The following is a 16,805-nucleotide window of genomic DNA, read 5'->3' as shown; positions in this document are numbered from 1 at the left end:
ACATGTATGTGTGTTTGGGGCACAAAGAATGCAGGCACTTAAACGTGTTGCATAATTCAGGCGGCGTTTATTCAGAGCCATTGCACTCTGGCAGCGTTCTCAGCAAACCATCAGCAGATCAAAAAACGGAAGTTACTCAAGAGCTGCTGCAACATTTGATGAGCTCGACTAAACTCTCGGATCCTGCTTACTTATTAAAGTGGAATTTGAAAGGATAAGGATGCCGACACACGGAAAAAATACTACCACATTCTGAGTTTGTTTCACGTGCACTAAGTAAATGAAAAAAATTCTTCACCAGAAGCGTAAGATTTTGAACTGTAAGTTAAATTCCATAAAAATAACTCGACAATTGTTGCTCCAGATAATAGAAACTCCTGCAATAATAGCTGATTACCAGATCTATTCTATTTAAATTTGAAGTGCTTTCTAATATAGAAGAAATGGGTTTATTAAAATCTTACAGCACTCTTACTGATTTTTTCTCTGCATGAAAATTGAATAGATATGATGCCGTTTATATATAGCTTAGTGCTCAACCATTTGAAGCCTTCCGTTGTTTGACATTTATGAAGTTTACTCTATCGCTGTTTACACGCCTTGCGCCAATCATACGAAAAATCTGCAGGATTTCACTTTCCGCCTTCGCTTCTGCTTATTTTGCATAAAGAATGGCGCACAAGTGTCGTCGCAGAGGCCGCGCTGGTAACTAAATTATAATAATCTCTGGTGGCACAGGCTGTCACTATGATGGCATCATCCGTATCAGTATCAGATCATAACGGATTATGAGTGTATCATGTCGAGCGGCGGCAAAACTCCTCCATCAGGCGGCTCTCTATCTCTTTCGGATATTGTACTCGTAATAAAAAGGAATTTACATATGAAAGTTAAACTTTGTGCGCATATCGCTAGCTGTTTTCTCCTCCATCGGATGCGGATGCGTCCTTTTGCTAATAATGCCAGTGTGTGCGTGTGTTTGAAGAGGTGCCACCGCGTGGCTGTGTGTGTGCCAGTCGCCATAACGTATGCAACATTACACGAGCAAACATCTGACGGCCTGAAGAGTACGGAGCGGAGCAAAGCTTCCATCTTCGTGCTCATCAAAATGAGAAGCGCTGGGAAAGGCGTAAGCACGAGGACGGTGCGGGGGAGGGACGAAGGTGGGGTTCAGTGGGGATGGAACCTACACAGGCGTCTTTTAATATTGTAGTCTACCGTTGTTTGCATACACTTGCAGAAATCAGGCACACACAATAAAAGAGCAACATGGAAGGACTTTACCCAAAGCTTATAATACTTAAGGAGGGTTCCATTTTATACATTCAAAATATAGCAATCAAAACATAGACCCAAGCGATTACTAAATTGATATTAGCTTTCGATAAGATTAATTTTCAAACTCTAAATATTAATAATAACCAAAGTTTAACAACCGTTTTTTTCCAGCGTTCTAGACCCAACTAAAGCCAAATTGAAAACACATTTAGCATATATAGCTTTTTACTAATCATTGGTATTTTTTTTCTCAATCAGTTTTGCTTACTTCATTACCAATTAGTTAATTATTTTACATTGTTTTCGTTTTGAATCACAGTTACATACTAAAAATTTATTACTTATTACACGCTACCCAAAAAAGATTTTTGCAAGCAAAAATTGATGTTACCCAACGTTTTTTCTCGCAATGCATTCTGTAAAGATGTCACAGTACACACTGTCTACGTGTGCGTGTGTGTGTGTTTGTGTGTGTGTGTGTGTTTGTGTGTGTGTGTGTGGTTGTGTACTTGTATTTGTCATCGTCTGTGTTTTTGTTGTTGTTTGTGTAAGTGTAGTTGTTTGAGGTTGCGCTTCGCGCTGTTTACACGGCCTATGTCTACATTTAGCGTATATATTTCTATATATATAGTATGTATATATATATGTATATAAGTTCGCTAGCTATACTTGGTTGTTGTCGTTCATGTTTATGTTTTTGTTGCTGTTGCTGTCTGTCTGTGTGTGGTTGTTATTGTTATTGTGCTACGTTTATGGCACAAGTTTCTTAAATCCAGCACCTTCTTGGCCAAGTTTGAGCTCTTCATAAATTGTGGGATTTACTTCATTGCACTGCGTATTGCTGAGCGGGTTATGAAAGTGATGCGCCGCATCTGCCGCACTCTTGTGCTGCTGCTGCTGCTGCTGCTGCTGCTGCTGCTGATGTTGCTTGTTCCCCGTGAGTGCGACACCTGCCGAGGTGGCCGCTGCCGTCGGCGCCGTTGTCGTTGTGGATGTCGTCATGGTGGCGGCTATGCCATTACGGCCATGACTGTGACTGTTGCTGCTGCCGTTGTTGTTGCTGCTGCTCATCCCATGGTGGTTGCCATTTTGCGTCGTGATGGCCGATGTGACGGTGGGTAGCTATGGCCGTTCATATATGTTTATGTCCGGGTGTCGATGTGTCGTCGGTTAGAAGGGGAGGCAGAAAAAGACATTGACAGTTATAACACACAAAATATAAGTAAATACACACCTACGAAAAATACACCAAAAACATACAGCTATTATAACACTAAACAAACTTTGGCCAACTCGCAGCTTAGCAAAACAGCTAGGGTGACAGAAGTCGACCAAGCCGACTGTATGATATCCAGTACAAAAGTTTAGAAAAATAAGCATACTATTAGAAATTTTTATATAACTATGTATTAGTTTAATTACCCTATTTAGTTTGATCTTTTAACTGATATTTCTGATCTTTTAAACCTTTCAAAGAATGCTCTTCTCTGTTAAGCGGACAACCGCTTTAACGGACAACATCCCTCTGTATGGGCGCATATTTATATAAGGCAATGGCAGTACATGAAATATTATACACCCTAGGGTTATGCAGATACCCTCCTAATAAAACAGAATGACGGAAAAAATGGCAATCGATCGCTGTACACACCTGCACCTGTTCGAGGCCCCTGGTGTAGGTGGGATTCTCGAACGCCACATTGCCGTTGGCTGATTTTCCGTAGCTGGAGCGCTGGCGGCGATAGAACACAATGGCCGCCGCCGCCAGGAGAATGGCCAAAATGCTGGCCACAATGCCACTGATGGTGCCCACGGCACTGGAGTAGCTGCTGGTGGCCGAGGTCACATGGTGCTCGCCGAGGGTGAACCTAATCGGATCTGTGAGCACGCTGGCACCTGCAAGACAAGTCGGCAAATTAAAAGCTCGCCCAGGACTCGAATCTACTTTTTGGCCTTCCAGGTAACCAACTCACCGTAGCTATTGCCAGCCTTCACCACCAACTCGTAGAGCACATCCTTCTTGAGGCCATTAATGCTTATTGTTGTGTCCTTTACGTCGATGCGTCGTATCTCGAGAGCAGCCATCGCGTTGTTGCTGTTGCCCATACTTGTTGCATTATTCATGGCGGCCAGGGTATCCATGCCGGGATTCTCCATCGAGGAACCTGAGTCCGAGGATGGGGAACCCGAACCCGAACTCGAACTCGAGCTCGACGTTGGCGGCAGAATGGCGGCCTCGTGGTAAAATATTCTATAACCGTCAACGGCATTTGGATTCTTTGTCGGCGCATCCCATCTGTAATGAAATAGTTTTCATAGAGCGGCGGCGCCGCATTATGAGTGCTCGGTAATATTGTTGCAGGCGCACACACAACTTGTCTGGAATTTTAATAAATTTAATGCGGCACCAAGGGTCCGCAGCCCTCATCAACCTTTGACGTTGACCGAGTGCATTAAAGTGAGATAAAAAATCTCAGCTTTAATGGATTTGCGGTCTATTAGCGGCCCATTCCCTGCACAAGTCCTCATACATATGTACATACATACTCGTACATAGGGAGGCACATGAGTGGATGTGTGGCGAGCAGAAGGATAATGAATGTATTGGGTTTGGTGCGCTAAATGGATGAGTCTACTTCCGCCTCGGACAAAAGTGTTTAAGAGCTTAGCCGAGGGGTTGGAACGTGTCCCACATAGTTTGAGGGCTTAAAGCCAAATGGCTTATGCTCGGTTAAACTTTGTTTAGGTGGGGCACTGGACAAAAATAGATTGTATACGAGTTGTGGCCTGAGGACGCAAACGTACCTCTCTGCTAAACAATATCGAAAATACTATGATAGTATATGTTAAATTCCAAAAGAGCTACCTCTTAAAAGGCTTAGGCACCTCGAAAAGGCAGGCAAGGATTTACTAACCTGATATTCACTTCGCTGTCGGACACCACGCTGACTACAATATTCTCCGGCGGTCCAGGCAATCGGTCGCGGTTCTTCTCGAAGCAACCAACAATTGTTCGGGCGTACTGCAGACTGCAGATCTCCTTGGAGCGAACGGATTCACCTCGGCACCAATTGAGGCACTTGCGGGGCACATGCTCATCCGCACAGCAGGATCTGTGATCGGAGCCGTCGGCGGCACATCTCATCAGCTTGTCAAAGTCCACAATGCACTCAGGTCGATCCGCAATGGCATCGAAGTCCACATAATAGCTGCAGGCACTGCGACAAGCCATCGAAACATTCTGCGCCGCACAGCATTCGGATACGTTGTGATTGAGCGCCGGCGTATTGCGTATACGCACCGATACCGGAGTGGTGGTGGCTCCGAAGGGATTGTCCGCATGGCAGAAATAGTCGCCGACATCGTTGGCCTGCAGCTTGCTGATCCTTAACGACATCGTATATATCGAGGGTCGGGATTCGTTGGCCTTCACGGAAATGAAATAGTTGCCGCCATTTATGACCGGCACCCTGCCATCCTTTTCCCGCCAGAAAATTGTCTTGGGCGCTGGCTTGGAGTCCACGGTACAGCGCAGTTCGATCTCATCGCCAATGTTGGCCACGGTGATGCCAGCAGCCTGGATTTTGGGAGGATCTGCAGCAACAAATTTAATCATTATGTTTTAAATCTTAGTTAGAACATCACTTCATTTAAACTCGTACCGCTCTGAAACTTTGAGTACGAGTATTTTACACTTTGCGGCGGAGGGACACTTGACACTATAAGGCAGCTAAGCGAATTAACCCTCATTGCATTACTTACAGCATATGTTAACCCTCCTGGTGGCCTGCATGGGCACTCCGTAGCCGTTGTCCGCATAGCAAGAGACGTGCTCCATGTCGGCCGACACGTTGTGAATGACCGTGACCATGTGCCGCGAGGCGTCCTGCCGCACCAGATGTCCACCCACGTAGAGGGAGATGGTGGGAGCCGGGTTGCCGAAGGCCAGGCACAGAATGGTCATGGAGCCGCCCTCCGGTATGTTGTCCGCCGGATGCACAGTGGGGGGCTGCAAATGGAGTACACCTCAGTTAACCCAAAAAATAAAGCCTGAAGCGAGCACTTACATCCACGAAGGCGGGCAGGGCGGGATCCGTCCAGGCCACCAGCGTCTCCGAGGGCAGGGAATCACCCCGTTCACCCACTGCCTCCACGTAGAGCACATGCTGGGAGCTCGGCTTCAGGTTGTTCATCCTCAGCCAGGCCAGCTTCGTTTCAATCTTTATGAATTGCTCAGCCCTCATGGCCTTGTGGTAAACTCTGCAGGAGGAACAATAAAGGGGGAAGAGGGGTCTTAGATCCCGACCGAACCGGAGAAAAGTCTGCAAATTGGGTTTTAAAACCTGCACCAGCACACTTTAATGGCCTTAAACAATTCCTAAAGTTGACCAAGTTGATATGACTCAAAAAAATCTAATTTTCCCATATAAACTCAGCTATTTCTATTATCAATAGTTACAAAGTAAGCCTTTACTATTAAAAAAATGTCACAAAAAAAAGAACTTCTATATCAACAACCAAAGTTGAACATTTTAGCTTAAAAAAACAGATACTTGAACGCTTTTATTTAATTATTTTAACAGTGGCTGCTTAAGGCGTGACCCCTTGCTCACCTGTAGGTAATCCTCTCATGCGGATGTGCGTACTCCGGCGGCTGCCAGGTGAGCTGCATCCAGGTGGCGCTGTGGGCCACCACCGTGAGCGAGTGGGGCGGTGAGGGGGCTCCCCAGGCTGCTGAGCACACGCACACATTGGAAAAAAGACCACACAACAATTAAATCAAACAATTTTGGAGCTGAGTTGGCCAACTCACCTTCGCCGGTCCGCTGTTGGTCCGTTGTATTCAGCAAGAGCATGGATGCCGGCAGCGATGTGCCGAATTTTCCGCGCGTCACAACCGTAATTCGGTACAAGGCATTCGCATCCAAATTGGTCAAATCGATACTCGTCTCATTGGTGGTCAATTCCTAAGTGTATAATTGCATGTGAGTAGTCGACGACGAGACGTTAACGAGAACGAGAAAAAAATGTGTGACAATTGCGATGAATAAAGTGAACTCAAGAACCATGAGCAAAACGGGTTCGAACTCGGAAATACCCTGCGATATGAAGCGCGTTCGAATAGTCGCATGTAAAATTAAGTATCTTTGTTTAAAATTTAATGTTCAGATCGGTAAGAAGTCTTTATACAGCCATATACTCGTATGCGGCTTCGATTTCCCAATTAACCCCAAAAATGTGCTCCCCCATTGAGGGTCCTCCATTTCCCTTTAAACATATAAAAATCTGTCCAGTCTGCACTGCTGTCGTCTGCTCGTGGCTGCGGTTTGGCTTGGTTTCGCTGAAAGACATGTCGGCATGATTAGTACTTTTTGTAATTGCTGCCACGCAGCGCAATTTGTGGTATTTAGCCCACAAAATGACACCACTCCCTGCTCCCAACATGGTCCAAACCAACCAGCTGCATCATCATCAGAGTCATTCGCAGTGTGCCATTGTCACAGTCATTCAACTCATTGGGTTTTTCTGCCAGCCCCTATCTCGCTATCTGTGATTCAGGTCCACTTCCATTCCAGTTCCAGTGCCATGTCCCCACTGTCCGCACTGGCGCTATTTTGTTTCAAAAGCCATCCTCGAAATTGACAGCTATATCTCGGACTCTGGTCTATGCATGGAGTATGGCCCCCACACTCTCGACGTGACCCCACTGCCAAAAACCCACTTCGCGCAGATCCACATTAAAAATCGTTAGCGTAATCTGTTGGTGTTACAGCTTTTGGGGCAGATAGATGCGCTGCCCTGTGGGAATTGGACGGCACATGGGTTCGGATTAAATTTCTGTTCGAGGGAATCCACAAAATCTGTTGGTATCTGCCTTCTCAATAATCAAGATGATTATTTATATGAATTAAACAGGAATTCAGAATTTATTTTAATGAAAATGATAACGAAATAAAATATTAGTATACAAAAAGAATGGTATAGTCGAGTTCCCCGGCTATCAGATACCCGTTACTCAGCTAGTGAAAGTGCAAACGAGAAATTTCAACATTTTCTGAAATATCGGTAATATTAGAAAATCAGCCTTGGGACATTTTTGAATTTCTACAGCAACATAACATCAAAAAATATACAAGCAATTTAAAAAAACAAAAAATTGTAAATATGAATGCAGATCTTTAGAGAATTGCTCCAGAAACATTTAGAGGTGTGCCACTTCAAATTCCGATTAAGATTAGTTGAGTTATGGACTTTAAAAATTCATTCATGGAACATTTTTTATTTTTTCCAAGTTTGAATGCAGATTTTTAGAGAATTGCTCCAGAAACATTTAGAGGTATGCCACTTCAAAATTTGATTAAGATTAGTTGAGTTATGGACTTTAGAACTTCAGCCTTGGTACATTTCTGAATTTTTACAACATCATAACCCTTTTACTCTTCGAGTAATGGGTATTAAAATACCTGAAGAATAATATAAATCAGGGCGATAAATTTATGTCGTTATCTGTAGAATGGTTATTTATTTGCACAGACACTCATCTTGTAGTTTTTAAGGCATTCAAAAAATCGTAACTTCCTAATATTTGCATACCCTACAATCTCAAACCCAACCCAAATCGCTTGGCTGCCTGATGTTGCTGCCGAATTAATGTTGCTGCTGCGTTGATGTTGCTGCTGCTGTTGCTGCTGCTGCTGCTGCTGTTGTGTTGTTTCATTCTCTTTCGTTTTTTAATCTCCTGCAGATGTCGCAGTCGCGGTGCGGTTTTTTGGCCTTTAATTGCATTTTTGGCTGCGTGGCCAGTGCGAAAAAATGCGGCGCGTTAAGTAATTTATTTCGTTTTATGGCCTAGCGCTGTTTGCTTTTAAAGCCAAATCAGTTCTGGGGGGCAGCATTAACTTGTTTTATCAGCAGCTAGCAGCAGCAGCCGTGGCAGCGGGGCATCATCGCCATCAACGTCATCGGGGACCAGAGCAGTGTTTGTTATTTCAGCTACTTAGTGCTGGCAATGCGCTAAAATTATTTGATTTGAGTGCCACGCCCCCTCCCCAGCAGCCGCCCCTACAGCAGCGGCAGCGGCAGCGCACGATGAGCTTATCCGGCGTAACGAGTCATTTTGAGTATGTAAGTCAATGTCAGAGCGATGTTGGACATCTGTTCGTGGAGCCAGTTTGGCCAAGCTCACTAAATATGTATGAAGGTTCATCTCGCTTATGGTTAGAGGTTTTATTTTCTGCACTTGTTTTTGTTCTTTTTCGTTTTTTTTTTTTTTTTTTTTTTGGTCATGCCCGGGTCAAGTCGTAAATCTCAATTTAAGCGGGGTTTGTTTGCCCTGCTCGTGACAACTTGTGTCAAATATGAAATGCCGAGCAATGGACCCATTTTAACCTCAGAACCCGTCCGAAACATGAAAGCTGAGCAGGGGTTAAAGCCAAAGATACAGACTTCGATTTGACACAGGTAGTCTGGTAGTCTGCGATAAACTAACTAGAATTTAGTGGCCACTGTCCGAGAGAATAAATTGCCTGGCTCAATACTAATTTCCTTCCATTAGAAACTTATCTAAAACGCATTAAATTCAAAGCCGAAAAAGATTGTCAAGGCAAAGAAGGGAAAAACGATTTATTATGCTCTCGACAGCCCTTCGGGCAAAAAAAAGGGCAACACTAATAGCAGTCAAAGGACTTTTAGTTGGGCGTGTGTCCTGTATGTGTGTCGCGATTTGGCTTTGCTTTTCCAGTCCTCTTTCGTAATTACATTAACCGCAACTTAAATGTGCCACAATTGGCATGACGAGCTGGTCCTAACTGAATAATTAATGGGGTTACCTCACAGAAATGGAGGTGAGTCCCCAGCAACTACTTGAGCGAATAGCTGCTCAAAATGCATAGCGCGATGTCCTTCGGTACTAAGCTAGTGCACTTACAGAAATTAAATGTCAAATTAGGGATCCCTTTAACGTTTACTCCGACTGGACTCCAATTAGGAGTCATTGCGCAAAAAAGGGTGTATTATTTTATTGGATGATTAGCATTGCATATTTAAGGGACCCGGTAAAATGGTCATCCTTGACTAAATACGGTTTTAAAATATATAATTAAGGGATATCTTGCTCCGAACTTTTATTTCGTGTGTATCTGGTGTATCTAAAGTCCTTGCCCCAAACGGGAGTCACATTCCGGCCATAAAACTAGGTCCCTCGTCGCTCATTTGCCAGTTGTCTTGGCCCGAAGTCGACTGCAGTGACAAAGCACATAATCGCCGTGGCCGAAACCCCTTTGGCTCCTTCACAGCTGTATCAGAATATTTAATGTGTCTAATTTCTGGCATCGTGGTCAGTCCCTACCCAGCGTTTTTTTATTTTCCCTACTTTGCAGTGTTGCCGGCTATATTAAAAAGTTTTTTATGGCCGTGTGTTTGGCAAACACAAACACAAACACAAACACGAATACGAATAAAAGTCCAACTCCAACTAACGCAGAGCGGCGGCACTAAAAATCATCACAAAAGTTACGTTCGTTTTCGGCCAGAGTCAACAGAGGAATCATTTGAAAGGCAGCGACTGTGGAGGAAAACCTTTTATTTCCGTTTTCCCAAACCCCCCCAATCCCCACGCCGCCGCCATTGCTCGTCCTGATGCCATGTAATATCCTGTAGATTCGAATAATGTTTTTGTGGCACTGTTTGTTGCTGATGCTGCTGGTGACACAATGCCGGCCGTGCATTGGCGACGAATAGAAATTGCCAAATTATTGGCACTGATTCAATCAGGAAGGGTTGCAAAAACACAGCGGGCTGCCGGCGAAATTACCTTTAAATATCGAAATGTCGGAATGGCGATTGCTAGTTTGAGCACAACTTTTCCGCCAGCCATTAGTCGTCTTGGCCCATCGGTTTGTCGCCCAATGAGGTTTTACTTTGGGGCCGTTCTCTACATATTTCTGACACGTCCAAAAGCAATTAAGTTTGTCCATAAAAGTGTCACACCGAGTCAACGCATTGCGGGCTTCTGCTGGGCTACAGTTGCCCCGATAGCCGCGAACTTATAGATATACATGCGATACAATAACCCATTCAAAAGGGGTCGCGAGGCGCGTTTAAACCATTTGACACCAGCGGGCGATGGCGATGGCGATGCGATGCGATGGGAGCACCGCAAAAACGGCAAAACTGAAAAGCATTTAAGCCAAGCCGAAGCCAGCCCCAAGTTAAGCCAACAGCAACAGCATCACCGCAACAGCTGCGTGCACTGCTGACCAAAGCAAGCGGGAATAAAACAAAAAACTACAACAAAAAACGTGGAGGGAAACGAAAAAGGAAAGCAGCCAACAGGGCGAATGAATTTTCCACTACACAATCAACAAAAAACAGCTCAGAGTTTAAGAAAAAAATCGAACCAAAGCTGACGCCGCACAGTATCTTCCATATCGATTGGTTTTCTGGTGTAGAGTTGCTCACGTGACGAAAGACACTGTCACGCTTGGTAAGGGGATTTTTATTTTTTTGCAGCTCTCAATAGAAACTGTGATTCCCACACCTCATGATCAATCATTCATATTTAATCAAACGAATGCCACCGAGTCTTGAACAGAAAAATAAGCAATGAAAACCAGCGCAGAACTCATCAATAAAAAACAAATCACAAAATAAATAGAAAGCAAGTTAACGCAGCGCTTATAAATTTTAAGATGAACTTTGACGGGTTGTTTTGACGTTTTGTTTTCATCTATCAAAGGTTCCCAAGTTAATCTATTAATTACTTTTTTGGATACCGAACCTGTTATTGCCAACATCTCAAGTACTGGGCTCCCTAAGCGCCTCTCACGACAACACCGCCCATGGAGCCGCTGAAGCTGGTGCATCATTGGCAGGTCGTCGACGACAGGTTGCAATGCCCCCAGCAGCGGCAGCAGCAGCGGCAGCAGCAACAACGGCAACATCGAGCTCACTTTAAATACATTTCTGTGCGCATCAACACGCGACAAACTCTGGCCAGGCTTTTGTTGTTGCCGTATTGCTGTATTTTTTAGCATTTGCGAGTTTTTCGAGGCCAATAGCTCTGTTGATGGCCATGGCTGATGCTGCAGCAGCATCAGCAACAACAGCGCCGCAGCAACAACAGTGCAGCAGCCACATCAGCCAGGCGCAGCTGCCAGTAAAGCGCGTTGATGTGTGACAACAACGGCCAATAACTACAACAACAAATGCAACAATAGTGGCAACAGCAACAACAAAATGACTAAGACAACAACGAATTGCAACAACGTCGAAAATTACAACAGTGCCAATGGCAAAACCAGAGCCAACTTTGGCCCGTTGTCTGGTTTTGGTTACTCTTTTTGGTCTTTGCTTCATCTATTTTTGTATTTTTTAGTGGATCGGCTGCAATTTTTACCAGTTTATAGTCACGTTTTGCACGTTGCCAATGCATATGGCGGCCATAAGTCCCCCAGCCCCGCCCCCCTGTCGAAAAGGCGTCAAAAACTTTAGCCATTTCACTACGTACATCTGAACCTGGCCAAACACCCTGCAATCGCTCTTTTTGGACAGAGTTCAAAGATTATTATACTGAATTGGATTAGCGGCGGCGGCGGCGGTGGCGGTGGCCAACCAGAACTATCAGCCAGTGCATATATAATAATATATATATATTTATAGAACTAAATTAAAGCCGAATATTTTGTGCAGAGAGGAATGCACTTGAAATTCGTGGGGAGCGTCGGGAAAAATCCAATTGATTTCAGTCGATTCAATGGATAAACAATGGCCATCGATATATGCATTTAGTGAGATTTAGCCTATGGCCAGGGATTTAAATAAATAATTGGCTTAACTGCAAATATTACTCATACGCCATGTGTTTGGTAATTCCTATCAAAGCAAGACGAACCAAATATATATATTTCATTTACAATTACCTTGGGCCAAGATTTCGATTTCTATTTAATAGATATATCTGCTGCTGAATTGATTTGCATGATATCTGTTACAAAACTCTACCAAAAGCCATCATTTAAAAGATAGTTGAACAGAGCTCAGGTGCTCCAACATTCAATTACACAATAGCACCAGGATAGACAATTTCCACTTGACGTCTTAATTGAACAATTAATATAGCCTCTCACGTTGCTCATACGCCATGTATGCTCAAACGACCACAATATATGCTTATGTGACTGGCTGTTATGGAGGCAATTTCCTGTCCCCGAACTTCTTCATTAACTCTGCTGGCAATTTAAGTTCTCCCCGGTCGGAAAGTTGTTGAAATGGTTATTGTCCCGACTCCCCGGCCTCCGGGGCACAGACAAGGCAATTTGTAAGCTCTTTTCAATTCCATTGGCACTCGAATATATATAATGTCAGCATTTTGGCCCAAAAGGCAAATCGTAATAAGGCGACCGCCCGCAGGCCCCAATGCAAATGAAGTGCCCCATTGTGTGTGTGAATCTCTGAATCTCTGAATCTCTGAGCCTGTCCAACACAAAAAATAAAAAGGAAAGAAAGCTTTTCCGAGCCAACTCACAGGTGCGGCAAACAGGGAACAGGGAAAGCAAAGTTGGAATAGTTCTGCGCTGGAAAAGTTTGTGCCGAACGAGACGTTCCATTGTCCAAAGCCGATATATACTCACATTTTCCAATTTGGCAACTGTCTCGTACATGGTCATGTTATTGACTTTGCCATATTGTACGATGAATTCAATATCCTCCGTTCCAGTTTTCCCACTTGTGGCATCGCCAGCACTTGCCCCATCCTTTCCAGCGCCAGCGGGATCCACGGCACCAGATGCCAGTTCATCGCCGGTTATCATGTCACCTGGCGATGCGTTGCCACTGCTGCTGCTGCTGCTACTGCTGCTGCTGCTGCTATTGCTATTATCCACATCAGGCTGCGTCCAGGCCAGACTGACACTGCTCTGATTCACGAATGTCGCATGCACATCTTCCGGTGGTCCTGGGATATTCTGTGTGCCTGAACAGACGAATTGTGGGTTAGAGGAGTGAGCGGCGGCATTGTTTTGTTTTATAATGCAACTTTAATTGGCCAATATTGGTTTTGTCTGACGGGCTGTGGTCGGTTGCCCCAAAGCATTGACCAAATAATTTAGCGCACAATGGCGTGCAACAGTGCGTATACTCGACGTGCGCAGACACGCCATTAAACAAACAGAATTAGCTGCAAACACAAGCCCAGCAAGGCCTGCGGCATCCCATCCACAGAGAGGACCCACCGATGGATTCACCACAGGGCGTGGCCAGTGGTGCAGCGCATCTGCCTGCCGGGCTGGATAGCTGTGACCTCCAGTGACTAAGTCTAACATCGTTTGGCACAGGATAAAGTATCCTTTAGAATCTTATAAAGTGTTTCATTAAATGAGCTGCTTGCTGGTTATTAAAATAGCATTGAAGGTAAGAACAATCTGATATTATCATTAAATGTGATTGGAATCAGTTTTTTTTTAGTATTTAAACTCAGAAAATATAGCCCAGTGGTTCCAACAATCTGATAGTATCATTAAATGTGATTGGAATTGAATATAACCTTAACAGTCATGTTTAGTATTTAAACTCAGAAAATATAGCACAGTGGTTCCAGCAAATTTTCCAAGCTCGGAAACCTTAGGAGAGAGTACAATTTATAATGATGGTATCTGTGACTTTTGGTGATTTGCATGCAGCTGGCCTAATTAACAGCGCATTGCCCGGTAGTCACAGTTCGCCATCCAATCTCAGCACTAGGCACTCGGCTCCAGCAGACAAAGACCAGGATGTGGACGGAAGGCAGGGAGAACTGCCATGGTAACCACTCACCTTCCTCGAAGCACTGCAGAATGTTGCCGGCATATGATAAACAATCGGGCACATTGCTCGACGTTCCCGATGAGGCAGACGACGATGACGATGACGATGATGATGTTGCTCCTGCCGCATTGCCGCTGCTGGTGGCAGATGCAGATGTTGCTCCCGCTGCTGCAGATGATGATGATGCTGCTGCTGCAGCCGCCGAGGCTGATGCCGATTTGGTGGTCAGTGCGAGCGGCATGACGCCGCGACAGAGGGGCATGCAGGCGTTAATGACTCCACGGCGACTGCAACACGGACTGTGATCACGTCCTCCGGCTGCACAACGGGCCAGGATTGCTAGGGATTAGAGTGCCAGATGGGTTAATATTGTGGCATCATTTGCATAAACTTCCCCGTCCAGCGATACGGCTCATTGTGCTCTGTTATGGAACAATTTGTGACATGAACTCATCAATTCTGCCCCGTTTGCCACTTTGGTTGAAATGATAATTTAAAGGATCCAAGTCGTGAGTCAGCAACTTGGCGGCAATTTACAGGAAATTAACCGAAAGATTTCCTATCATTGACTAGGTGACGAGTAAATTGGGCACAATTCTGCCCACTCATCGGTGGCATCGCAGCAGATTCAATTTATTTGATTGAGAGTGACGGGGATATTTTTGGCACTGAGTGTTTCTGAGCAAACATAAAAGGAAGATAATGTAAAAATTCGGGGAATTTCGAAATATGCCTACGTAAATCAATATTTGTTTTTTATTTACAGCGCTTTGATTTAGAGAGCGGATTATAATGTAACAATTTACTGATAAACAGGATTTACGCAGAAAGATTGGGAGCAATATTATTAACATTGCTGAATAAATGAATATTCCCTTAAGCTAATTTTAATTTAATTTCCTTTTAAAGCTACCTAATAAACTTTTTGAAAACCTTAGCTGTTGTTGGGTGTAAATATATTTTCCAACTCTCGGCTATTCAAGAAGGCAGGAGAATCCAGTTATCAGAACCAACCATTAAATGCTATGGAAAAGCAGCAAGGCATTGTTTACTCTGACTGAAGCGATGCCAAACAATGGTGCACAGCAACTCTTCTAAAATTACATAAGCCCAGGCAAACACTGGCAATCTGCTGCCATCAGTTTTGGATGATATAACCATTTCGCAAAATTACCGTGTATTTAGTAACATCAAACATGCCTGCTGGCCGTTTTCAGGGGTGCTGTGCGTTTAATTAACTAAAAATTGATTTGCATAAGTGCAAAAATTCATGATGCCCAAATGGGCAAACGCGTCACTTAATATTCCAAATTGCATTGCCATACGGAACTAAAAATGCAAAATGAGCTCGTTAAATTAACAACAGTCCACAGGACAATGACTGGTCCAGCCCCTCGCTAATTAGCGTTCTCCAAAGGAGCGATATCATGTGGTTCGGGGAAAGTCCCCTCCCCCACCACCGAAAATCCATCTGTTACTTACGCATTTGGGCCCGACAAGCCGGACCCAGTCGCTCTATGTCCGACAGTCGGATGTTGTAGGAGCAGAGGGGAGCACACTGGGGCAGCAGTCCGGAGACCTGGCAGCAGGTCGTCATGTTGTATCTGGCGGCTGTCTGCTGGACGGGCTCCGCCGGCAAAGTCCGGGTGATCAGGCGGGGGGAGGGCTCGCTCTTGCCGTACGCGTTTATCGAGACCACGTAGAACTCGTAGTAGATGTCCGACTCCAGGCCCTCGAGAATCAGTGGAGGCTGGCGCTGCAAAGCTTAATGAATTAGCCAAACCATTTATGGAATGGTTCCCCACGGTGCCGGCCGATTGCATGCACTTGCGGAAAAATCACATCCCAACATCAAGAGTTTTATGTGCCCTATACGGAATTTTAAACAGTTCTGCTTTATATAGTTTTCTTATAGATTTTATATAGAATCCTAACTTCAAGAGTTTTATGTATCCTATACGGAACAGTTCTTCTTTATATAGTTTTTCTTAAGCGTTGATCAAATCTGTAAAAATTACATTTTTTAAGTAGTTCAATGGATCCGTAAAAATTCTAATAATTTTACCAGCTTATATGACCAGCAATAAACTAATTCGCTCTGCAAAAATTACTTTTTTTAAGTAGCGCAATGGATCCGTAAAAATTCTAATAATTTAACCCATACGCTGATAATATATAAGGAATAATTTTAAATAATTCTCACTGTTACATTTAAAGCACTATTGTTCCTATTTCAATACCTAATTAAAGTCATTTGCGGCTTTAGGATGAATACTCTTTTAAGCTTCTTGATATTAGAACGCACTTTTCCACAAAATGGCCAGTGTAGTACCTTCTCCACGGTCAGATAGTCATCACCCACTCCTAGACGTCGGAACTTGACGTGATATGTGCTGACGGTGTCGGCCAGGCGCTTCGGCTTGTTCCAGTCCAGAATCACGAAGCTGTCCGTCTTAGCCACAGTCCGGAGTTTTGACGGCGGATCGGCCAGGACGCCGTAGCCCTGGAACAGACAGCTGTTGTACTCGGACATGAAGCGCAGGCATCTGCAAATAACCGGAGAGCAGAGAGGAGCAGGGAGGAGCAGAGCTCCGTAATTGGCATTCGGCATAAAAACTCATCCTACGGAGTCATTAGCAAGTAGCATTGTGCTTGGGCGCTGGATAAGGATAAGGGTGCGGAATTGTGGAAAAGGAAAAATTGGTATGGGTATAGTAATGGACATG

The 16,805-nt window shown here is 44.4% G+C and overlaps 1 protein-coding gene across 2 annotated transcripts in view; it reads right to left on the bottom strand.

The window, feature by feature from the left end:
- Nucleotides 1–2,020: 2,020 nt before the first annotated feature.
- Nucleotides 2,021–16,805, bottom strand: part of LOC6543956 (Ig-like and fibronectin type-III domain-containing protein 2) — a 69,378-nt gene continuing 54,593 nt past the window's right edge. The window contains exons 7-18 of one of the 2 annotated variants that reach the window (XM_026977251.1): nt 16,412–16,625; nt 15,562–15,835; nt 14,089–14,418; nt 12,909–13,249; nt 6,092–6,245; nt 5,892–6,012; nt 5,346–5,538; nt 5,041–5,287; nt 4,194–4,872; nt 3,252–3,574; nt 2,930–3,174; nt 2,021–2,400 (exon numbers count right to left, since the gene is read on the bottom strand). In XM_026977251.1, coding sequence (XP_026833052.1) covers nt 2,029–2,400; nt 2,930–3,174; nt 3,252–3,574; nt 4,194–4,872; nt 5,041–5,287; nt 5,346–5,538; nt 5,892–6,012; nt 6,092–6,245; nt 12,909–13,249; nt 14,089–14,418; nt 15,562–15,835; nt 16,412–16,625 — 3,493 coding nt within the window. In that variant the 3' untranslated portion in view covers nt 2,021–2,028. The remainder of the gene's footprint in view (nt 2,401–2,929; nt 3,175–3,251; nt 3,575–4,193; nt 4,873–5,040; nt 5,288–5,345; nt 5,539–5,891; nt 6,013–6,091; nt 6,246–12,908; nt 13,250–14,088; nt 14,419–15,561; nt 15,836–16,411; nt 16,626–16,805) is intronic. The other variant, XM_001972726.3, reaches the window with a different exon arrangement.

Source organism: Drosophila erecta, unplaced genomic scaffold (genome assembly GCF_003286155.1).
Source record: "Drosophila erecta strain 14021-0224.00,06,07 unplaced genomic scaffold, DereRS2 tig00000021-arrow-pilon, whole genome shotgun sequence".
In the NCBI taxonomy this organism is placed as follows: domain Eukaryota; kingdom Metazoa; phylum Arthropoda; class Insecta; order Diptera; family Drosophilidae; genus Drosophila; species Drosophila erecta.
The sequence above is the reverse complement of the archived record's forward strand: the minus strand, read 5'-3'. Positions and strand labels throughout refer to the sequence as shown.